We start from the raw sequence: 25,078 nt of genomic DNA, 5'->3' as shown, positions 1-25,078 counted from the left end.
AAGGGGCAGGGAGTGGGGGCAACAACCTATTTGTAAAAATTATTTTGCTGGAATTTCATACACAGACACAAATGCTTCTCCTTTTAATTCCATCATACCATCAAGTTAAAAAGCAGCAGCTTCTGATAGAGGATCGTACTGCAAGGTATAAGCATCCTGGAGTTGAGAGGGGTCTGTCCAGGTCAGGGCCCTGGGCTCCACTGTCTTCTCCAAGCAGGACAGTGGGTTTGACAGTTAGTGTCTCTGCCTCTGAGGTAGGACCTTTTGGCCTGAGTCTCAAGATAGATGGGCAGCTATGTGCTTAGTCTCAATGGCCCATTTCTAGAAGGGAAAGGGATGCTTGGCCATTAGACATAGCCTAGAATGGGAGGTTTATTCCTTCATGAAATTCTGGGGTACAGATAAAAGTTTTCTCCTAATCATCATAGGAACCCATTGGCTTCCTAGACAGGAAGGACCCAAACCTATGTTCATTTCAAGTATCAATGTTTTTGGATATAATGTGGGAGAAAGAATGTAGGGGCAAGCTCATGCAGATTTCAGATGGTGGGATCTTATGGTTATATTATAGGGCATTTCTTTCTTTCTTCTTTTGTATACCTGTAGTCTTTCTAAGATACATATAGAAAGGATGAATGTTCTAAGTTTGTATCTGCAATCTGCATAGATCAGTCTGTAGTCATCATACTAGTACTTGGAATCCGACAAACTGTGGCCCCACAAATATCTATGGGAGCTCTTGTTAGTTCAGGCTTCTCCATCAGGTTTGCAGGGGAAGAAGAATTCTTTAAAATATTATCCTGAATTCTAAGGATCTTCCTATCTCTGCATACTCTGGTCACTTTCAATCTTAACGACTGAGCCACCCAGGTGCCCCTGGTCACTTTCAATCTTGACAAGAGGCAGATAAAAGAAGTCTTAAGATGCTGTCTCAAAATCTCAGGTGAAGAGCTCACTTCATGAGAGGAAAATAACCACCCATGGGATAGAAATTAATTATTTGGGATTCCAGTGATGGGAACTTTTGTGTGTAGGAGAGGGGAAAGAATGGGAATAAGCAATTACCCAGGAGGTAAATGACTCCTTCCTGGACAGTGACAATATGGTGCCCAGGAGGACATCATTGTTCACACAAAGATCTCTTCTCTCAAGGCCAAGTTTAATTTTCTGGGATCACCACCTTCTGGAGTGTGCTTCATTCCTTTTTGCTCAGGCTGATTAGATTTTATTTTTATTTTCTCTAATTAATCCAAATGACCTAATAAAAGAATACTCTTTGGGAAGATGCTTCCAGAACGAGCATCCACCTTCTGTTCAAAACAAGCTGAACTGGAAAGCAGAGTACAATTACCCTAGTTTTAGTCTAAGATGAAGCTTGGCTTACCTGCTTACTGAGGGGGTCTGCTCAGGGTCAGCTGGGCGGAAAACTCAGCAGGGAAGAGAATCTTATTGTCGATCTGGTCAGTCATTTTAAAGAACTTGCAATATTCTTTTGTGTTTGTTTTGTAATACTAACTTTAGAGATATGATAAACCGTCACATGAATAGAAAGAAGGCATTATACCTTTTAAGAATTTTGTGGGCCTATGTTTCAAAATAACTTTGCTCAGTGTTTTATTGTGCCTCCATTAAAAGAAAGAGAAAAAAAAAATCTGGCTTAATTTTTATATCTGACCCTGCAGTTTGTATAACCCATATAAAATAAAAATCTATATGTTACAAAATAGGATTTCTTTTTAATATATATATTTTCCTTTTGTAAAATTATATGTATTTAAATACATTTGAAATGTTGCTATAGGTAAATTAGAAATTTTTTTTCTAATACTATGAAAAAGGCAAGAGTTTTTATTGTCAACATACATTTTATATGTACTTTCTCCTTTGGACTGCACCCCAAAGAACCTTTTAGGATTCAGGGGCAATTTGGCACTATTCAATCGTACTACTCTGAAGTGAAAATAAAGCTTGATTTGCATACTATATTAAAAGTAAGGGAAGTATTTATAACAATTTTAAGCTTTTCATTATTGATTAGAACACAGCCTTTTGTCACTAATTTTTAGAGAGGTATTCTAAACTTAGGAAAGGATTTTTAAAAGGAGCAATGTTTTTTGGATTTTTAAACTGTACTCTACTTTGACATCACAATATAGAAATAGATTTACTTTGGAACAAACTACAAATACATTCACACAGTTTGTGACAACTTAATTGTCTACCTAGAGAACTGAAACAGCTTAGTGAGCTATGTTATTATAAATCTTGTCCAAGGCGTTCTATTTCTTCAATCAGGAAGTCAATGTCTTGGTGAGTTGCTGCGGGATTTGAGATGACCATGCGGAAGAAATTGACCTTGTCTCCCAAGGGCTGGTAGCTGACCATTGTGGTCCCATACTCCATCATTCTGGCTTTAATCACTGGGGCCACCTGTGGGAGAGATCAGAGCCACATGGTGACCCCTGGGGACCCTTCCTCTAGTAAAAGAACCCAATATCAAGTAGCATTTTTAGTTTTTAATTAAACAACCAGACTCATATTTGTTTCCCTTAAAGAAATTTTCTCCAAGTTTTTTTGGGATCAGAGCACTAGAGCAGTTTAATACATCCAAATTCTTGAAGGTGATAAGATGAATAATAAGTGATAGGCTCTCAGTTGTTTGCTCCCTCTTCCTTGACTTTGTGAAAAAGAAAACTGCAGACCCCAAATGGAGTCACACTAGGCCACGTCACCAACCCCGGGCTTCATACCTAACCTAATTGCACTTTCAATTTCTTCCAAGAATATAGTCTTAGCTGGTCAGTCAGGAATCTTCTGGTCAGCATCAAAATGGTACTCAGTCACATGGCCCCTCCCCATCCCCCAAAGAAACATGAGGTAATCACCTAATAAGACCCTTTTCCCCAAAGAAAGGTGAGCTCACCCAAAATAATTCTCTTTTCTGTTTGTGACTTCCTTGTCCTGCCTTTAAAAACCTCTCCTTTTCTATAGCCCCTTGGAGCTCCCCTCTACTTCCTAGATGGGATGCTGCCTAAAGCCAATTAGATTTTTAAAATATACCTCAGTTGAGTTTTTGTTATTTAACAACTTGCAGTTATGGTTTTGGGAGAAGGAAGAATTCGGTGTTGGTTCCAAGGCTAAATAGTTTAGCAATACAACATTTGGGGGAGGGCTTTTTGTTTTTCCCTCAGTAGATATAAAAACACTGGAAATAGAACATAGCTCAGAGAATGGTTACCAAGAGGTAAGCCTCAATATCAAGTGATGTCTGAAAATAAGCAGACTTTTGAGGCTTTAAAGCCCTTTTCTTTCTTGAGACCCTAAAGCTTTCCAGTTTCTTTTCATTCTCCTTTTGCATTATCTCAGTTTATAAGATTTTTTGAAATGCATTCCTTAATCATGATGAAAATCAGCTGAGGCCAAAAGGAGAGCCCACAAACACTTAACATTACAGAGGTGGCTCTCAGGTGAGATTTTACCACAGGTATGCCAGAATGATTACAGCGTCAGTAGTTCTCTGACGACTGTGTATGAGATGAAGTTCAAACTCTCGAGCTCAGCACAAAGCTATTTTGTCCCCCAGCTCTGAGGACTCATCTTCCAGTGCTCGCTAAAACTAATCTTCAACTCGGCCACACATATTTTTCTCCCTTCACACTTGTCCTCAGTCTTCCTGTGTCACACTTGTTGTCCTGGCTCCAAGTTCCCTTTCTCTTCCAAGACATACCCTATGCAGACCCCAAGACTCCACCACAGACCTACAACCATGATGAAGCTTTTCTTGACTCCTCTAGTCCAGTAGCTTCTTTTTCCTTTTAAGTGGTAAATACATGATCCTTACCCATAGAGCCTGTCTACAGAAACTTTCCTATTGTCCTATTACTTATAAGAAAATACATTTCATCTCTGTAATTTTGAAACTATAAGCTCTGAAGGGCACAGTGTCTTTTACTTCTTTTGTTTACAAGCACAACTGTGTGTGCACATTGAGGGCTCTCCAAGTCCTTACTAAATTAAATAAAGAGTAGAATAATAGGGATAGCTATCTAGGAAGAGGAACACATTTAACGTAGGTCTAACCGTATGTATGATCTGTTCATGTATTTTACCATTAGAGTCTGTAAATATAACATCTGATCATTTAAGTTCCTTGCTGCAAATATGTAACCAGGAATGGTTGATGTCAGGGAGCTTTATTTAGATATACATAGTAAACTTATTTAGATATACATAGTAAGTAACTCAGTTCAAAATGGGGACTATACCTTTCATCATAGTTGGATTCATTTTAATGAAGAACAGTTTGATTCAGATGGAATGCTGTTATGAACATGCAACTTTTGAACATCAACACTTAAATAATCATTTGTTTACAATGAGATTTTCATCTTCACAGTACTCATTGTGAAAATGACATATCTGATAAAGTGTTAGTATCCAAAACCTATAAATAACTTATAAAATTCAACACCCCAAAAACAAAAAATCCAATTAAAAAATGGGCAAAAGACATTTCTCCAAAGAAGACATCAGATGGCCAATAGACACATGAAAAGATGCTCAACATCACTCATCATCAGGGACATGCAAATCAAAACTGCAATGAGATTTCATCTCCCACCCATCAGAGTGGCTAAAATAAAAAATATAAGAAACAACAGGTGTTGATGAGGATGTGGAGAAACGGACCCTCTTACACTCTTGTTGGGAATGCAAACTGGTGCAACCACTGTGGAAAACAGTATGGAAGGTCCTCAAAAAGTTAACAGTAGAACTACTTTATGATCCAGTAATTGCACTAGTAGGTATTTACCCCCAAAATATAAAAACACTAATTCAAAGGGATACATGCACTGCTATTTTTATAGCAGCATTATTTATAATAGACAAATTATGGAAACAGCCCAAGTGTCCTTTGATTGATGAATGGATAAAGAAAAGGTGGTGTATATATATGTGTGTGTGTGTGTGTGTGTGTGTGTGTGTGTCCACACACACAAGGGAATAAAAAAGAATGAAATCTTGCCATTTGCAACAACGTGGATGGAGCTAGAGAGTATTATGCTAAGAGAAATAAGTCAGAGAAAGACAAATACCGTATGATTTTACTCATATGTGGAATTTAAAAAAACAAAACAATGGTTTTGTTTTTTAAATTGATCAAGGGAAAAAAAAGAGAGAGAGAAACCAAGAAACAGATTCTTAACTATAGAGAACAAACTGATGTTTACCAGAGGGGGGGTGGGGGAATGGGAGAAATGGGTGATGGGGATTAAGGAGGGCACTTGTGATGAGCACCAGGGAATGTATGCAAGTATTGAATCACTATATTGTACACCTGAAACTAATATAACACTGTACGCTAACTATACTGGAATTTAAAATTTAAAAAAGAAAGCCAAATGAATGTAAAAAAACCCAAAACAAAGTACTCAATATGTAAAATCGACATATTTCCTATCAGGCCCAATTATTTATTAGTTACCAAAGAGAAAACCAAGGACAGAGTTCATCTTCACTTTCATGTCACCCTCACCTCACATCCTAAACCTAATTGCCTCATCTAAACATGAATGTGCTTGATGATTCCAGCCCTGGGATTTTCTGATTCTAGGTTAACGTGTTCTTAAGTCTCTTTCAGCCCCTTTTTTATTACACAGGAAGATAATATAAAGAGGAATGTTTCTTTTTTTCCCCTGAAGGATTAAGGATGTACATAGAGCATCGGGCTCATCCCAGGGAATAAGTATGAAAAAGAATTTGAATATCTCAACTCTGGGGTTAAGTTCTGAAAGTGGATCTAGTAGAATATTCTAGCATAAGGACATGAAATTTATCACTTTGTGCTGTGAGACATGGCAAATCAATGTGTTCCTGGGAAGAGAAATCCCAAAATAGAAAAGTAATTCCAAATCCATGTGTCTGTGGAATTTTAGGAAGAATCACATAACTATTCCTTAATTTTTATTTGTGTAATAAATCATGCTTGCTCTTTAGAACTGACAAAAACAATGATAATGCTTTACTCAGTGAATTAAACTCTGATTTCATTTTCATGGGCAATCCCAGCAAAACCACATAGAGATGGTATTTATTATTAAAGACAATCATCTCTAACTTTTCAGAGAAGTTAAATCAAATCAGAGGTCAAAAATTTAAATGGTAACAGACATCATCCCAAACAGGTTTTGGTATAAAGTCAGATCGATTCCTCGCAGTTACTGAAGCTAGCTGGGTTGGAGAAATCATATGACTTTTGTCTAAATACATATGACTTTTGGCTGCTTTCAGAAAATGTGGATGAACTAAAATTAGCAGAAACATGGAACATCTACTTCATTGCATAATCACTAATTGCAAGTTCAGAAGGAAAATAAGATTCTGACTCTTCTGATGAATATATAGCATTTTCACTTATTTCTAGATGTTGTCTTTTGATCTCATTCTTGGTTTTGTTGAATAAAGAGAGTCAGGAAAGAGAGGCTGCCTGTTGAAGATTTCACTAAAGACCTCAGCAGGAGCTCTTGGTGCTGCCTTATAAGTTTTAGGGTGTCATTTTCTCCCTTGTGTCATTAGCTTTTTCAATCCCTTAGAAAACAATAACCAGGGAACTATCCCATAATTTGAAACCACATTTATTTCTCCCAAGAGAGCTCAGGTTAAAGCATCACGGAATCACAGAAATGTATTTTTTCATTATGTATCACAAAATCTTTTTGTTTCAAAATCTTGGAAACGTGAGTGAAATTTTTGGAAAAATGAAAAAGCAGAATAACAACAAATAGGAATCCTAACACTTTAAAATTTCACCAATTAAATTCCGTGTTACATTTAACAACGTAGACTTTGGAAGAGTGTCACCTTAAATATGAGGCCAATCTACTTCCTTACCAATGTACTTTTCAATCCACTGTTGACCTTTTGGAAGTCCATCAATCATAGACTGGTAGAAGTCAGGATGAGATATGCAGATAATGATCAAATACAATGGAATAAAACACAAGATGAAGATGATGATGAAGAACCAGGATTCTTGTCTGATGAATGTCCTCATGGACTCCACCTGCTTGTCCTGCCTGTGTCTAAGGCATTTGCCTGTGGTCGTGTGGCGCCCCAGGCCTTCTGTGTCCACTGTGCCTCAGTGATGATGGGCCACCTGCACATTCACAGTCCTGATCAGGCAGCAGGAAATACTCCAACCTGATTCTCAGCCTCCCTCATGAAGTTGTTGACTCTGCTTGTTTCATAATAACCACCTGTTGCCTAGATATCTGTCCCCATGTCACTGTGAGCTCTGGAGAAAGGCCTATGATCCACTAGTAGGTTTCCTAAATATCGTTTCTGCTCCCTGTTCTGGAATGTGTAAATGGCACTTTAGCTCAGCAAACGTTTTTGAGTGCCTTACTGTATGCTAAGCCTTGTACCAAGACAAGAGGGCACAAAGAGTAATTCTTCCTTGGAGGGTCCAGAATTTAACTTAATTCTTGTTTGCCACATGCCACATGGAAGTCTCCACATTTCCTCCCATTTTGGGTCTATGTCAGCACTGACAAGAGAATTTTATGTAGTGATAGAGATGTGTTATATCTCCACTATCTGATACAATAACCACTGATCACAAGTTGAGCCCTTGAAATGTGGCCAGTGTAACTGAAGAAGTGAATTTCTAGTTGAATTTAATTTTGATTGATTTAAATTTAAATGCCATACGTGACTATTGATACCATACTGGATAGAGCAAATGATCTATTTTATTTTACCTCTGCTGTTTTCCCTCTGGGATTGTGTGCACGTGTGTGTTTGAGCGTGTGAAGATTTACTGGTCCCTGGACATTATACTTTAAGGGATTTATATTTAAGAAGAAACTTTTCTGAAACTCTGAAAAATTATTGACATAAATAAACAAAAGTTAACCTTGATATTTTATGTGGTTCTACTGAATCAGAATTCCAACTCTGACTTGCTGAATTCTCTATCTTCTAGTCAGGAAAATGGAATCACAGGAGAGGAAAAAATTAAGAGAACTCATTTTGCAATCCCCAGACCTAATTCAAATTTGAATTACCAACAGTATAAAAATAGTTGACTAATATTCTCATGGCTCTCCCCAAGAAATAATCTCCATTCCCATCACAGTTTATGTGATTTGCCAAAACCTGAGGCATCTGAAGAGAGCTGTATTGAAATGGGGGGAATTCAGAATTGATTTTTTAAAAAGATTTTATTTATTTATTTGACAGAGAGAGAGAGATGGCGAAAGGAGGAATACAAGCAGGGGGAGTGGGAGAGGGAGAAGCAGGCTTCCCGCTGAGCAGGGAGCCCAATTCAGGGCTCAAACCCAGGGTCTTGGGATCATGACCTGAGCCGAAGGCAGACGCTTAACAACTGGAGCCCCCAGGCACCCCTCAGAATTGATTTTTGCTCAGAAAGTGATGGGAAAAACCGCTTTCTGTTCTGTTTTCCCATCTTGCCCCATCCCTCAGCCCAGGAATAATGAATTGATTCAACAAATGAAATCAGTCAAATTACCCCATGGATTCTGTCTGATCAATGGATTCATTAAAGAGGTAGAGCCAATGAGAATGGAAACATCTAATTTCTAACTAACTTGTTAAATAAAATTAGTTATTGGTAAGATGATACATACTACGGAGAAGCCACACCATAAAACATCAGGAAAAAATATGAATTCTTTCTTCTCAAACGATAACAGGCCCCTTTTTGCCTCCCTATCATCTTTTCCAATGTGACCCTCATCCTGCCTCCCTCCCATCTCTTGGGCTTGATTTCTTGGAATGAGCAAATGAGCCAACTTCATTAAAACTTCAAACATGACCATGACCCCTCCTACTCAGACACATGCACTGATGGATTCCCATTCTAGAAGCTTTCTTCCATGCATTCCTCTAGGTCAGTGGCTCTGAGCCTGGGCTGCACATTGGGATCACCTGGAGAACTTTTAGAACCATTCCCAAGCCCATCCAAAACCAACTGGATTAAATTCTCAGGGTTAAGACCTGGTTATCAGTGTTTTCTATAAAGCTTCAGGGTGATTCTAATGTGTGGCCAGGATTGCAAACCACTACTCTAATTAGGAGGCTTCACTTAAACTCCTCAACTATGTGTCAGTTTCTTCCTGATGAAGGTTTGATCCTGGATTGTCTACTGGCAGGTATTCATATTTATAAGCCTTCCTGGAGGTTTTAAACCACAAAAAATCCTGTTGTTTGACATAGAAGGAAATAAAATATTCTGAAAGGTCAGTGAGGCAGCCCAGGCTCCTTCGCAGTGGGGGAGAGGGCCTCCCCTGTTCCTGACAGCAACTGGAAGAAGTTCCCTCCTTTGTGGTAAATGGAAAACCAACCAACCAACTAACCCAGGCTCTGAGATCCAAATACACACAATCATCCCTAGTTTCCCATTCCTCAACACTGAGATGGGGCCCCACATTTACCTCCCTTCAAGATTCTCTTTGGGGTACATTATCAACCGAATCTCACCCATGTGTAAGTGATGGGAGCAGGAGACGAAAAAAGATAAAGGATATCTTACTGGCCACAGAAGAATCTGAAGTTCAAGCCCTCCAGCTCTGGAGTCAGTGATTTTGGGAAAGTGATTTTTTTTTTTTCCTCTCTGCTTCAGTTTCCCCCTCAGCAAAATGGGGAGACAGCAGTGCTTCCCAGATTAGGTTGCTTAGACTGAAGTAAATTTCTAGGCCCATGATGGGGCTGCTCCTGCCCAGATGTCACATCAGGAAATGGACACTTAACTTTCATAACCCTGTAAATGCTCTGTTTAACCAGAAACATGGAATATCCAGTCAGGAAATCCCCAACACCAAGCCAACCCTGGGCTCTATACTTATTTTGTTGTTCCTTACTCATTTTCTTTTTCTTTTCCTTTTTTTTTTTTAGAGAGAGAGAGAGAGGGTGCATGAGCGCGTGCATGCATGCACACAAACAGGGAGGGTGGGCAGAGGGAGAGGGAAAGAGAGAATCTCAAGCTTGTTCCATGCCCAACGCAGAGCCTGATGCGCGGCTCCATCTCACGACCCTGAAATCATGACCTAAGCCAAAATCAAGAGTTGGACATTTAACCGACTGAGCCACCCAGGTGCCCCTCCTTATTCATTTTCTATCTTTCTCTTCCTGTTCCTTATTCTTCATCCTATAAAAGCTTCTTGCATTCCACCCCATTTTGCAGTTCTCTGGACCCCTGGGAATGAAGGCTGCCTGCTTCATGAAGTGTTAAATGAAGTTTGTTTGTGTCACCTAAATTGTCTTCTTCAGTCCTTTCTAACACTTATGATAATTGAGTGATCTAATGCTAGGTCACAGTTGAGCCTGGGACACAACATGCACTCTACACAGTGGCCATTAGTATTGTTCCTTGCCCCCGGTCCCTTCTGGGGTTCACCATAGCTCTAAAGACTCCACAGGGTAGCCTTGACCTTGGCATCTCAAGAGGGTCAGCAGCAGCTCTGATTTCTAACCATTGCTGGTGCCTGAAATCTCTTCTGTGTTTTTAACAGTTTTGCTGGGCAGGTCAGCCAACTTCACCAAGGGTTCTTTTTTTTTTTTGCCCTTATATATTTTTTTAAATTTTATTTTATTATGTTATGTTAATCACCACACATTACATCATTAGTTTTTGATGTAGTGTTCCATGATTCATTGTTTGTGCATAACACCCAGTGCTCCATGCAGTACGTGCCCTCTTTAATACCCATCACCAGGCTAACCCATCCCCCCACCCCCCTCCCCTCTAGAACCCTCAGTTTGTTTCTCAGAGTCCATCGTCTCTCATGGTTCGTCTCCCCCTCCGATTTCCCCCCCTTCATTCTTCCCCTCTTGCTATCTTCTTCTTTTTTTTTAACATATAATGTATGATTTGTGAATGACAGTAAAGCTGTCACCTGATTGCTTATTTTAAGATATCATAAACTTGCTCTCAGGAAAAAAGAAGCAAACAGAGTAGTCAAAAGTCTGGCTATACCAGGTCTGAATGGCCTGGTTCTGAAGGAGCCCAGGAAGGGGAGTGGGCCAGTGCACCAAGGTCAAGGTTGGATTTCTCCTCTCTAGAGAGACGCCATGCATGTGCAAGGCCCACTAGACGCGCTGATGTCTGGACCAGAGAAGCCTGTATCACTTACCTTTGAGAGGCGGCTCATTCTCTCTTCATTGTCCTCCAGGATACGCAGACTCGGGGGCACGTACCAGAAACAGACATTTGTGTGCTGAGGCTATAAGGAGGAAAGTAAGATTCACACTCGGCCCGTCGTGGCCATTTAGAAAATTCCAAGGACATTTCAAACCTATTCTGCAGCTTCCGAATAGAATTCCTATTTTAAATCCATAATCACTTTTGGAGTGCCTGACTTTCGCCACATTATATAGAGTTATTGTTTTGTCAGTTTGCGTTTTTTACTCCAGCTCAGAACAGTGGCCCCATCAGCCCAGCTTCTCCTTTGTAATGCTCCCCTTTACCTGGACAGTACATGATTGACATAAAAAAAAATCAGTGATAAGAACTGGTAAGAACTGGAACTGACTAAACTTTTTGGGATCGTAGAGATCAGAATACGTACCTTTCCGTCAAACACCATTTCGTATCCTTCTCGGTTTTTTATGATATTGTATAAATACTCTGCCAGCTCCAAGCACTTATCAATATGTGCTTCAAACCCAGTGGTGCCCTGAGTAAGAGAAGAAGAAAGCTTATCAGGCGGGTGGGCTCTCTGTGGGGCTAATCTCTCTGGAGACTGATGCTTTCTCTGCCACTTCCACCTCAGGGCTGCTCCACACTTTCCTTGCATAAGACTGTGCTTCCAGAGGCTTTTCTGGTGATTATTTCTCCTTTGATGCTCCCCCCTCAGGTGTTTTAGCTCCTTTCATGTCATCACAGCTTCCTACAGCGGATTCCTCTTCTTCCCGAGGCCCCATTCTCTAGTAGGCAATTATTTTGATTACTCGAGGGGAAAATTTGCCTCTGCCACTCTGAGGGGTAATTATGGAAGTCAGTAATGACAGGAGGCTGGGCTGTTCTTCTCCTGTGGAGAAGCATCATCATCAGGGAGCCCCCAGCAGGCCAGCTTAGCCCCTGCCCATCATGAAAATTTACCATTTCCAGATCCCACTTTTGTTCACCAATGTAACCCCATTATAGAACAAATAGGGTAGGTACTCAATGAAGATTTGTTGAACAAATGAATGTATGAATCTTAAGGGGCACACAGATGCTTTGTTAGCCTGTCATTCTGCAAAGCTCATTAGATTTCTCCTCTGGGGATAAATGACTCATGTGTTGGTAATGGGCAAACATTATCAGGGAGGTCTTTTAGTTTCCAGCTCTGGAAGCCCAAGAACTTGTGAAAAAGAACGCTACAGCTGTGGACTGGAGCTGTTTAACGGACCTCGGGACACTCCAGGGCATTACTTTTCAAAATGGCTTTCCTCCTAACTCCTTCAGCATTTCTGGAGTGCTAATGGAAAGCTTAGACAAACAGCTAACGCTTAATCCAGGAGCACTTGGAAGAGGCCAACCCGTGACTAATCCAACATGGAAACTGGAGGGAGCAGCTTTAATGGACATAAGATGGGCCCGTGCTCCTATTGATGGTCTCATCATTTCAGCTAAAAGGGAAATGCAGCATAGCCAGTGACTTTAACATCTGAAGCCTTAAAGAAATCTGATGGGCTCAGGAATCATTTCTATGGAGACTGCCACCTAAGTTGATTGGTCAAAGAGTCTGACTGGTTCCTGATGACCCCAAGGAAGGGCCCTGATTGATGCCTGAACACTCGGGCCAGAGCCTACACCATGCACTCTATGACTTTGTGGTGTCAAGGATTTGGGGTTGGTTTGGACTGACCTGGCAGTTTGGGTACACTGGGGATGGCCCCTAAGTAGGAGGGAGAGAAGTTCATTGTTCTCCAAACTGGATCCTTTGGACCGGTCCAGAGTTGGCTTTAAACTGGCACCTACTTGATCCAGGATATGGCCGGGACCAGTAGGACTCTGACCCTGTCCAGCCCCATGGCCTTGGCTAATCTCCCTGATCACATGGGAAGGGTGGTGTCTGTGTGATTTCCCTCCCACACAGGGACATGGTAAAGTAAAATGAATGCTCTGAAAAGGAGTTTGGTTGTATTGCAAAGGCAGTGTGATCATCACAGACTGGATGGGGAGTCCTCTGGCCTTTGCTAGTCTAGGACTTTACTTGAGATGATCAGGAGTAACCTGACCATCCCTAGTTGTAAGCTAAAGAGGTACAAGGGATGGGGGGGGGGGATGACACAGGAAACTCTAGTGTACTCTTAGAAGCCTGTCTCTTCATGTTGGATATTTATGGGAATAAGATCCATATTTTATTTTCAAGGTTTTGAAGGCTTTTAGGAGATTCTCCAAAATGTACTCATTCATCAACTACTTTCTGAGTAGTTGTTCTATGCCACACAGTTGTTACTCTGAGAATAACAGGATACCTGGAATACCCTGGAAAACTTGATCAGGCGTGACATCACCATGACCCGGGTTGCTATGAAGGAAGCTGAGGGCTCTGACCGGCACGCCTAAATGAAAGTCTGGACCCCAGCGTCTGAGTTACGCTGAGGGAGCTGCGGGAGAAAGATGGTTTTATTTTCTCCCTCATTGCCCACACACTTAGGATTGGTTTAGGCTGACATGGCTGAAATGCACACTCCACAAGGGCACACGTTGGTGTTTCTTTTGTTCACCACTGTCTCGCTTGTACCAGCAGGGCTGGCATACATTAGGTGCTCAATGTACATTTGTGGAATGAATGGATGAGTGGATGGAAGTCTTTTAATCCCTGGGGCAGCGTTTTTACAAAGTATGTTCTGAGGAACCATCTCTATCGGCACCAGGTTAATTGCGTTAATAACGTAGCTCTGCCGGGTGAAATCCTACGTATTCTACCTATCCTGTTCTAGACCCGTCGCCGAGGCGACCTCTTAATAAATCATTTTTGGCTCTCAAACTAGGAATGGGCTTTCCATCCTTTAACTGCTCAAGGTGCGTCTGTGTTTCTTTTACAACCAGGTATTTTCTGTCTTATGTGATGGTTATCTGTGCATTTAGCTTACCTCGTCTGGAAAATTGTGGCCCCCTCATCCCACCCAGCATCAGGCACAATAACAGATACTCATTAGCTACTTATTAAAATAAATTGATATTTTAGAGAGAAAGTGAACATTCATTCAGTCACTCAGCAAAGGGTGCCTCGTATCACTTTCCCTTTAATGGTTTTCTCCTGGTATTTTTTTTTTCTCAGCCATTTGCCAGTCCCTTTGTTACCTACATTTTTTTTTTTTTAAAGATTATTTATTTGACAGAGAGAGACACAGCGAGAGAGAGAACACAAGCAGGGGGAGTGGGAGAGGGAGAAGCAGGCTTCCCGCTGAGCAGGGAGCCTGATGCGGGGCTCGATCCCAGGACCCCGAGATCATGACCTAAGCTGAAGGCAGACGCTTAACGACTGAGCCACCCAGGTGCCCATGTTATCTACATTTTTAGTGAGGGAGGCCAATCACAGAAAACTATAAGGAAACCTGCTAATTTGCATAATTTGCATAACCATACACAGAGAAATTTACCATGAAAACTAGGTAGTTACATATTGAGCCATGCTTGCAGACCTAAAATTAAGGTTCATTCATTCTCTGTCTCTCTCCCTCTCCCTCCCACCCTCTCTCTCTCCCTTCCTTCCTCCCTCTTTCTTTCCTTCCCCCCTTCCTTTCTCCTCCCTCCTTCCTCTCCCTCCCTCCCCCACTCTTCCTCCCTCCCTTTCCTTCCTTCCTTTCTTCCTTTCTCTTTCTCTCTCTCTTTCTTCCTCCCTTCCTTCCTTCCTTCCTTTCTCTTTCTCTTTCTTCCTCCCCTCCCTCCCTCCCTCCCTCCTTCTTTCCTTCCTTCCTTCCTTTCTCTCTTTTTGTTTTTTTCTATCTACTCCGAGTTTTACCCACCGAGGAAATCTGGAAAATAACCATCAAGTCTTGTTTAACATTCTCTAATAAGATACAGACAAAATGAAAGATCTCCTCACTAAGAACAGAGCTGAGGGCAGGCATAGGGCCTTTGCTCCTGACAGGCTTACGTCTGGTATTACTGTCTGGAAAGCCTGCCAGCATCACATCAAGAGGCTCATTTTTTTTTTTTTTTTTGCATATAGTTGCTTTCATCAAGTTCTCTTGGACTTAATGTGGGGGCTGTCTGTCAGTGCATTTAGCTCCATCGGTCATTAACGGATTAAGGAATATTTATAGTTAGGTTGCTTATTTTCATGTGGTTTGTATTGCGAAGGAGAAAATGTGGATTCACTTGAATGCTGCAGTCTCCAGGCATATCCGATAACAGAGGGTTTACTGATTAATGCTGCCTCCTCCTCAGTATTGTTTTTGCAGATCCTTTCCTCGTGCCCGAGGGGATAGGAGATGGAATGTCATAGCCTGCTCTTTCTCGGTTCTTCTGAGGGCAGGCTGACTTCTTCCCTGGCTGGCATCACTAGAGAGCTCTCACAAGAGGGTGACTACCCTCCCCACTCCTCTGGACTGTAGGACTGAGCTTAGGGCTTTGATCGTTATTACCACTTCATTTTGCAAAACACGCAGCTTTAAGTCAAAAAGCAAATGGAAGTTTTTTGCCATTTATGTGTCTAGATACTTAAGTTTGGCATGAGGAATTAAAGGAATATGCATCCCTAATTTACGGATAAATTATGCGGCTGCTGGGATTGTTTCTTTGTTTTTTTTTTTCTTTTTTTTCTTCCCTCTTTTGATGCCTTTACTTCAGCGCGTTAGAGTCTAGCTCCTCGGCCCTTATTTCAGGCTTCAGTTGTTCTTGTTGTTTCATTCACACCTGATGGCCTGCAAGTTATTTCTCTTACAGCCAACCATTGCCCCATGCTGGCGAGGGGGCTTCAGATGGAAAAGGAGCTGCAGGAACTGATGAAGCATGAGAGGAACACTTTTGTGTAAATATAGCTAATGATCGTCATCGTAATAGAAACACCGCAGGAAAAGGGGACAAAAAGGATGATCCTGAGCAATATTTAGAGATCAAGTTTTCCTCCACTGCCTAGCTGATGTTCATGTTCAATTTTGATTCCCACCAATCAATGAAATGAAAAACCTACTCATTTTCAAACAGTTTGAGAGGACGCCAATAACTCCTGCTCTTGATTTATTTATTTTTGCCAAATGAGACTCATTCCAAAGAATGAGTCTTATCTTGGGTGGTGGGGACCCAGTAAGTGTCCTTGTGCAAGCTCTTTTGAGAGAGGAGGGGGCCCCTGCTCATCCCACCACTTTTACTAGGGCAATAACTCCAGGCAGCCGCTCCATACTTAGTACCACTTAGAGGAGATTCAGCGGGGCGCCTGGGTGGCTCACTCGTTAAGTGTCCTCAGTTAAGTGTCTGACTTCGGCTCAGGTCATGATCTCAGGGTCCTGGGATCGAGCCCCGCATCGGGCTCCCTGCTCCTCAGGAAGCCTGCTTCTCCCTCTCACTCTGTCTCTCTCAAATAAATAAATAAATAAAGTCAAAAAAAAAAAAAAAATAAACTGCCTTTTTCCTGAATAGATCTTTTTTTTTTTTTTTTAAAGATTTTATTTATTTATTTGACAGAGAGAGACACAGCGAGAGAAGGAACACAAGCAGGGGGAGTGGGAAAGGGAGAAGCAGGCTTCCCGCGGAGCAGGGAGCCCAAAGTGGGGCTCGATCCCAGAACCCTGGGATCATGACCTGAGCCGAAGGCAGACGCTTAATGACTGAGCCACCCAGGCGCCCCTTCCTGAATAGATTTTTAGAGGCTTCCATTAGATAGTTGCTGACTGCATTATTTCACACCCAAACCCCCTCTGTTTCTTGTTAGCTATCTGCCTCTCTCCTGCTCAGGCATTTAGTTGACTTTGAAAAGTCTTATGGAGGACATTAGGAGAAGGAAGGGAAAAATGAAGGGGGGGAAGTCCGAGGGGGAGATGAACCATGAGAGATTATGGACTCCAAGAAACAAACTGAGGGTTACAGAAGGGAGGGGGGTGGGGGGATGGATGAGCCTGGTGATGGGTATTAAGGAGGGCACATATTGCATGGAGCACTGGGTGTTATACGCAAGCAATGAATCATGGAACACTACATCAAAAACTAATGATGTGGGGCACCTGGGTAGCTCAGATGATTAAGCGTCTGCCTTCGGCTCAGGTCATGATCCCAGGGTCCTGGGATCAAGCACCGCATCGGGCTCCCTGCTCAGTGGGAGCCTGCTTCTCCCTCTCCTTCTGCCTCTCCCCCTGCTCACACTCTCTGTCTCTCTCTGTATCTCTGTGTCTCAAATGAATAAATAAAATCTTTTAAAAATGCTAAAAAAAACCCTAATGATGTACTGTATGGTGACTAACATAATAAAATAAAATAAAATTAAATTAAAAAAAACCCAAAACCACGGCATAGGGAACTTTCTGCTGTAGACATGGTTCCTTACACAGGCACAATCTGTGATCTCACCCTGGCAGGTTGCACGCGTGCTGACCAAGTTATCTGTGTGTCCCCTGGGATGGGAAGGCCCCCCTATTTGTGTGGGCTACTGAGAAAGCATCCAGCCCAATCCAGCCCCTCCCTCAAACATGGAGGACCTCGGGGCGTGCCAGCCTCCCCCTAACCTCGCCCTTTCTTGTTTCCTTCATCAAGTTTCCCTTGTGGACTCTTTGAGCGGTTGGGTTTTCTAGCAGTTGGGTGTCTCTGGCAGGTCCAGCTGGCTCTGGCCATTGCCTCCTGTGGGAGGTAAATGAAACCAGGTGGGAAGTCACTGATTTGTAACATTGAAATTAGGAATCTCATCCAAATGAGAAAGAAAATCTTTGACGTTTCCAGCCTGCTTACATTTCAGCACACAGGTATCCTCTTTGAAGGCGGCAATGAGTCAAGCCCAAACTGTGCACCGTTACAGAGTTTCTGTTTCTGAGTGGAGTGATCAAGGGTAGTTAAATTCTGGGGTAAACAGAGAAAGCTTACAAAACGAAGTCACTGGGTAGTTCCAGGGTTTGGTTTTTTTTTTTTTTAAAGCTTTATAACTAGACGATATCCCTTGAAATGTGAAAAGGAAGCTATCGTGGTGGGTTTTGTCCTCCAAACAAAAGGAGGGCTTCAACTTCCCCGAGGGATCAATCACTGGGTAAAAACCAAGAGTTGAGAGACAACAACAACAACAACGAAACGCCTCTTAAGAATCCAGATGTTCTGCTGTAGAATGCAATCTGGGTTTGTTTTCTAGATGGGTGAGCATTAGAAGCAATTTGGCTCCTGTCCTTGCCCATGCAGAAGGCAGATATCTAGACACGGGATTAAAGAAACTTAATCCCGGGTAATTTTCGATTTGGAAATCCATTTTTAACCTCATAATAAGGGTCACCAAATAAAGTTTCTGTCTTTAGTTGACATTCGGCCTATCTACACAAGCTCACCTTTGCCCTCCACATTAGCCATAATTTGAAAACATCAACGTGGCGTCCGCACTGTAAGGCCTTGTCCCCAGTGTCGTAGGACAGGTCGTAGTGTTTATCTTGCTGGAAGAGGTAGGAAGCATGCATCTGGTTACAACTCTGCATCAATCCCTAGAAGAGAAGAGAAAACTTAGGAAACTCTACTGACTTGATCAAGTACTCTGTTAGATTTACACTGTGGTAAAAATTATTAAGAAAAAAAAATTTTAAAGGGACACCAAATTTCCTGGAGAAAGAAAGCAGGAAGAATCAAATGTTTAAGATGGGCCAAGGGGCGCCTGGGTGGCTCAGTTGGTTAAGTGTCTGACTCTTGATTTCAGCTCAGGTTGTGATCTCAGGGTCGGGAGATCGAGCCCTGCGTCGGGCTCCGCATAGAGCCTGTTAAGATTCTCTCCTTCTGCCCATCCCCACCACTGTTTGCGTGCTCGTACATATGTGTGCACTCTCTCTCTCTCTCTCTCTCTAAAAAAGTGAAAAATAAAATAAAATGGGACCAATATCTGGACAGTATGAGCTGTGGGGATAGGTCAGTTCTGTGGGATAAATGGCTCAGGGTCAAATGTAACTACAGCTTAACAACAGGGCATATATGCTTTAACTCTTCTTTTTAAGAGAATGTGTTTCTTTAGAAACAGTCATAATCAGAATATAATGTTTGTTCTTTGAGGGAACATCCTGCTGTTTTAATTTTGTTGTAATTAAAATACTTTAGAAACTCTTTGGTTCTGTAAAATACTAATAGTGAGATTATTCTAGTGTTTCATTCATACTTAGTTCAAGTACTTTATCATTTGGCTGTTAGGGTTTGAGTCCTCTTTGGAAGTCATAGCTTTTAAGATAGTTTATTGTTATTTTTATATGCTGAAATCTAAAACAATAAAGACATTGTTATTCTGAGAGGTCTTAAATAACCAGTCTTTCAAATGCCGTGTTCCCCTTTCAAGAGGGGTTAGTACTGCATTTTTATACTCGGTTGCTTGTGGTGGTTTGTTTGGGACGTTTCATTGCCAATGATCATTAATTTGCCCCATCACCAGGAGCTTGGTATGGAAAATGGGTGGCAAAGTGACTGAACGATTCCAAAGAACAGTGAATGAATCATGCTCTCTGACTAAAACAGCATTGTCCATCTCCTCACCGGAAACCCCACCACGTTTCAATTTGTCACGAACCACAGGAAGCCTTTGACTCTTTCATTATCTACAGTATAATTGTGATTTTACAGAAGCTTTGACATTTGTTGTTTTTTTTTTTCCTTGTGACTCATGACAAGAGAAGAGAGAAGCCTAAAACGTGGTCACCAAGTTGAAGTTAGAAGTGAGAATTCTTTAAAAAAAAATGTATCAAATGAAAGCTAACTGTAATGCAACTAAAATTTAACTGGGTCCTAAAAGACCATATGGTAGGCAATGAAGCTGAGCTCGACCCTATAGTTTGGGCTTCATTTGCAGTTGAATTCATTGAGATTCAGGGAAATTAAATAACTGTAATAGAGTAGTAGAATGACTTTGGATTTGAAAAAGAAAATTCACTCAAAGACCAATAAGATTGAAAATTGCAACAGGTTCTTCAATTTTGTTTCATGGTCACAGAAGCTTGGCATGTAATCTTGCTCACAAAAAGGTGCTACCAGTCGTAGGGAGATCACTGGAATGGTGGATAGAGTGGACCTGGGATAGGAAAAGCAACTCAAAACACAGGACCTCCCAAAGGCTGGCCGGCATCAGTCTCACTATACAAAAGGATAAATAAAAGTCCTGTTTTTCACATAAAGGGCCTTGATGAGATAATAAATACTCTGATTCCAAGCCATTAAAAAGTTATAGACCGTTATGTGGCCAACTATTTTAAGTACACTAATAATTGCTGTGCTCTCAAATAGCTGCTGTAAAAGAAATTCCCAGGGTCAAATAAATTTAGGAAACTCTACATCATAAATCCCTTCTTCAAAGGTAGTTGCAATATATATCAGCAATATTAAAGGCTCTGATACGCCCTGAAGTAACAAAACTTCCTTTTAACTCTTCAATCTAAAATACCCTAAGATTTTTTTAAACCCGGAACTCTCTTATCACAGAATACTTAATACAGTCTTATACAATGGCATTATTCCTTATATCTCAATAAGGGACATGCTGTCAGAGTATCATAAACTCTTAGATTTGAAAGGGATCCTAGAGCTTTTATTTTACTCCTTCTCAATGAAGGAATCTTTTCTATCTTCTTACTAATAAGTGGCTGTCCAATCTCCAATCACTTCCCCTGGCAGTGAATTTATTTCATTACCCAGATTCATTACCTCTGGGGAAGCTTAATTTTTAGAAAAGCTTTCCTTTCATTGACCGGAAGTCAGACCTAAAATCATAGCATATTCTGATTCAAACTCAGTGCTACTGAGCCAGTTCCCTGAAGCTGCAAGGAAAAAATGAATCTCTTCCACTTGAGAGTCACTTAAACTGTGAAGGCTGCCATTCTCCAGCCCTTTAAGTTTCTTTTTCTTTTTAAATTAAACATACTTAGTTATTTCAACCATCCCTCTCACATGTTCACCAATTGTTCCCCACTGTTTGAACCCTAGCTTGTTGGGGTCCCATATGCAATTTGGCATTGACCTAAGCAACCACTCCAGGCATGGAGGACAGTGGGAGACTACGACCTTCCTCATTCTGAAACTCTTTTTTTTAACCCATTAATATTTTATGAATGCTAAGTTTCTCTTGACTCATTGTAGACCCTGCTGAGTACAACCTAATGTTCTATGCCTTTTTTAGAAGTACAATTTAGCTAAATCCATATATCTATGGCTAATTGATTTTCAACAAGGGTGCCAAGACCATTCAATGGAGAAAGAGTAGTCTCTTCAATAAATGGTAGTGGAGGAACTGGATATCGCATGCAAACTCATACCTCACACCGTACATAAACATTAACTCAAAATGGTTCAAAGACCTAAATTTAAGAGCTAAATTTAGCTGTGTTTTCTTACAAGGATGTAGAGTAAGTTGGAACTCTCACGCACGCTGGTGGGACAGTAAAATGTTTCAGCCACTTTGGCAGTTCCTCAATAAGGTAAATATAGAATTAACATATGATTTAGCAGCTCCATTCCTCCATTGAAAACAGTTCCCTCATTTGAAAACAGATAGTCAAACAAATGATCGTACACAAATGCTCAGAGCAGCTCTATTCATAACAGCCAAAAAGCAGAATTAACCCAAATGTCCACTGAAGGATGAATGGATAAACAAACTGGTACATTCATACAACGGAATATTGTTCAGCCACAAAAGGAATGAAATTTTGGTACATGCTATGACATAAATGAACCTTGCAAACATTATGCTAAATAAAGTAAGCCAGACACACACACACATAATTTAGCCATGTAAGAAACATGCCTGTCTTGTCAACTCAAAATAGAATCATCCTCTACATGGAAATAAGAGCAGGACTTCATAATTATCCTCATGAACGATTTCTTCTTTTTGGATATGGCTCACTGTTCTAGGCTGTGAATCATCCTTCATTCTGATTCCATCACTACACACATTTACTCTACCAAACTCTACTGATGGACTGGGCCATGAATCAGGAAAGACGTACCTCTTCTCTAACCAGGAGAGCGGAGCACTGCAAAGGGACGCCCATCATCTTGTGTGGGTTCCATGTCACAGAGTTGGCCCTAAAGGAAAGAAATGGAGTTAAGAGGGTGGCACCTATGACAGGCTCAGGCTACAAGGTCTTGTGCCGGGACAACAGAGCTTTGAGGTTCTTAGCATTGTTTCTCAGACTCCTGGATGACACTAAGTTTACAACATAAGACGTGGACTCTTAAACCTACAACCTTTTCTTTGTCTACAGAGAGGGGGTAGGCGAGGGTGGGCATCTTCATGCGGCTCCCCCTTAGCTTCCATGGAGGAATTCAGCCAGCCTCCATGTGATCTGAGAGTCCCTTTGAGTGACTGGGATCATCCAGTCCAGCATCCCGCCTTTGGCGGCCAAGGAGGAGGGCACCAAGCAGGTGAAGGAGCTGTGCTCACGTGCCTCTATTGTTCCTGGAGGCACTACCATAGTGGCCTGGGGTGTAAAGCGATGGCTTATTTCACGGCTTAGTTTTGTTCTTCTCACCCATCTCTCCTTCTTCCTCTTCAATTGATTATTACATTTTTCATATCTGTCCTTTCATAATAGCTTCTAGTTCATCCCATTTTCATCTCTTCTCTGACCCAGACACGTCCTTCTAGACCACAGGTGGGATATGCTATGGTTCCTTTAGCAGTTTTCAATCTATTTTGTCCCAACACACTTGAGAAATACAATGCTCTCCCATCAGTAATAGAGATTGTCAGGGATTTATGCTATTTAAAAAGTCTAAACCATAATTCTGGGTCAGATTCTTATAATAATAATAATAATAATAATGCCATCAAGGGCGAGCACAGGCCATGTATTCAGTCTTATGTCCTTGCTCTATCCCATACCCATTTTCATTTTTCATGACACCATTTTCATCTCACCAGATTATTTTTTATTCTCAGAAAATTCTATTCTCATGCTCCTGGGTCTCTTAATGTTATTTCTTCTTCCTGGAATGTCATCTCTCTTTGCTCCACTTGGCTAAATCTTACTTATTCTTTAAGTCCCAGATCAAGTGTTATTTTCTCTGCAGACTTCTTCAACTTCATTCAACTTCTCTCTCTCACTCCCGCTGAACTGCTCCAACCGGCTCCTCCTTTGGCTCCCAGGGAAAGCAAGTGTCCCCTCCATGAGTGAGTTCCCATCGCTCACTTCACGGGTTTATCAGGCAAGGTGAGCCCCTGTGCATGTCTTCTGAGAGCCTAAGGGATCCTTGGGGATGAGAATCATGAATGTGACCTTGGTATAAACAGACTCACAGGAGGAAGGAAAGTGGCAGCTGGCTCCAGAGTCCTGCAGATCGCTGGCCCTCTTCTGGCTCAACAACAGACTTGGGCTCACCTGCTCCCAGCACTCGAGTTGCTTCCCAAGCCCAAGAACCTTGGGAAGAAATGAGAAGCTGGGAAACATCCCATTCTTCTATCTGATGAGTGGTGGGCATCAGTTGGCCAGTCAGAGAAGGTTTTCTGGCCTGGGGATCTCATCTGAATCAGTAAATAGGCCAGCTCATCTTCTGATACACAGTAAGCATTAAACAAGTTTGGCTCCTACTATTGATTTCAATTCTATTATTTACACACTGTGGAACTTTGAGCACATATACACTGCTTCTAGAATATTCTACAGCTCCATGCCTAATCCTGATGAAACTCAGCTTTGTCGGTAATGACACTTGATGGAGGAGAGAATAACTGTTCATTTCTCCGACTGGAGGTGTTTGTTTCGATGCTGTGGCCAACTTGTCTAAATTTTTAGAGTAGATGCTGTCGAGGCCCACGACTACCCGTCACTGAGTTCCTTGTCCTGCCTCTCTCACAGAAGGGCTGCCTCATAAAGATGGCAAAAAGCTGCACAGAGTGATTCAATGACATGCCCTTAGTTTGTTTGAGAAATGTTGGCAATTTATGAAAAACAGCCTCAGGTTCATTTCAAAATCTTTTGCTGTGAGGTTCAGTCATGAGGCTTCTGTGATTTATTGTAAGTTAGAGAAAACTGACTTCCTGAGGGCTGTTTTAAGATATGTCCTTGAGCCCTCATTTGTACCTCAAACTCAGCAGACCCCACATGAACTCATTAACGTGCCCCTCCTCATCCTTCCAGATCTGTTCTTTCACATGTGTTCTGTGCCTCGGTGCCTCACACTGTCCTCCTCCCGCACATCTAGCTCTCAAACCTCAGGTGTTAGTAGCATTGTCTTCTTTCTGCTCTCCCGATATCACCCCTTGCAGCTCTAGTTTTTTTTTTTAAACTTTGTATGAAGTGCTTTATTCTGTAGTACTTGGTGCTTGTAACTTTTGAGGAAGATGCTTCCTAGAGTACAACAAGCTAATGCTAGCTTGGTCAAAGATATCTACAAAAAAATGTCCCCCGTACTTTTCAACATATTATATAAGACTGTAAAGTCTGTCAAGGCAGAGAGTGTGGAATTTCTTAAAGTATTGGAAAATAAGGCAAAAGAAAGTATATATAAAGAGTGTTTAAGCATTCTGTAATATACAATGGTCTTCATGTAATTAGAGTGCAACTTATCTATATATATACACAAAGTGTTTCAGAAGCAAGGGAAGTCAACAGAAGCACTGGTTCTTTAAATTACATGTGGTCCCATAGACAAGCAGGTCTCTGTGATGGTTCGTCCTGTTGCATGGAAGCCACATGGCTGGGTTCATCCACTTATTTCCCTCCCAGCCGCTACCATCCGGGTTTGCACCCTTAGCTTCTGCCACCACCGCTACCCCTCACCTGGACATTCTCGAGAGCTCAGTGGCTTCTACTGGGTCCCTGGCCTCCATCTCCTCCCAAATCCAGAGCTGTCTCTCCAAAGGGCAGGTGAGATCATATGATTCGTCTCCTTACTGCCCCCCTGCCGCCTCCCCATGGCTGCTACTGCAGGGGCTTTCCCCCCCCCCCCCCCAATCTGAGAACT

The 25,078-nt window shown here is 41.6% G+C and overlaps 1 protein-coding gene across 1 annotated transcript in view; it reads right to left on the bottom strand.

Annotated features, from left to right (window-relative positions):
- Positions 1–1,650: 1,650 nt before the first annotated feature.
- GAD2 (glutamate decarboxylase 2) overlaps positions 1,651–25,078 on the bottom strand; it is a 77,016-nt gene continuing 53,588 nt past the window's right edge. The window contains exons 12-16 of the mRNA XM_032396680.1: positions 22,120–22,198; positions 18,478–18,627; positions 11,589–11,696; positions 11,154–11,243; positions 1,651–2,430 (exon numbers count right to left, since the gene is read on the bottom strand). Coding sequence (XP_032252571.1) covers positions 2,257–2,430; positions 11,154–11,243; positions 11,589–11,696; positions 18,478–18,627; positions 22,120–22,198 — 601 coding nt within the window. The 3' untranslated portion in view covers positions 1,651–2,256. The remainder of the gene's footprint in view (positions 2,431–11,153; positions 11,244–11,588; positions 11,697–18,477; positions 18,628–22,119; positions 22,199–25,078) is intronic.

Source organism: Phoca vitulina, unplaced genomic scaffold (genome assembly GCF_004348235.1).
Source record: "Phoca vitulina isolate PV1807 unplaced genomic scaffold, GSC_HSeal_1.0 scaffold93, whole genome shotgun sequence".
NCBI lineage: Eukaryota > Metazoa > Chordata > Mammalia > Carnivora > Phocidae > Phoca > Phoca vitulina.
Note: the sequence above shows the minus strand (reverse complement) of the source record. Positions and strands in the feature narration are given on the sequence as shown.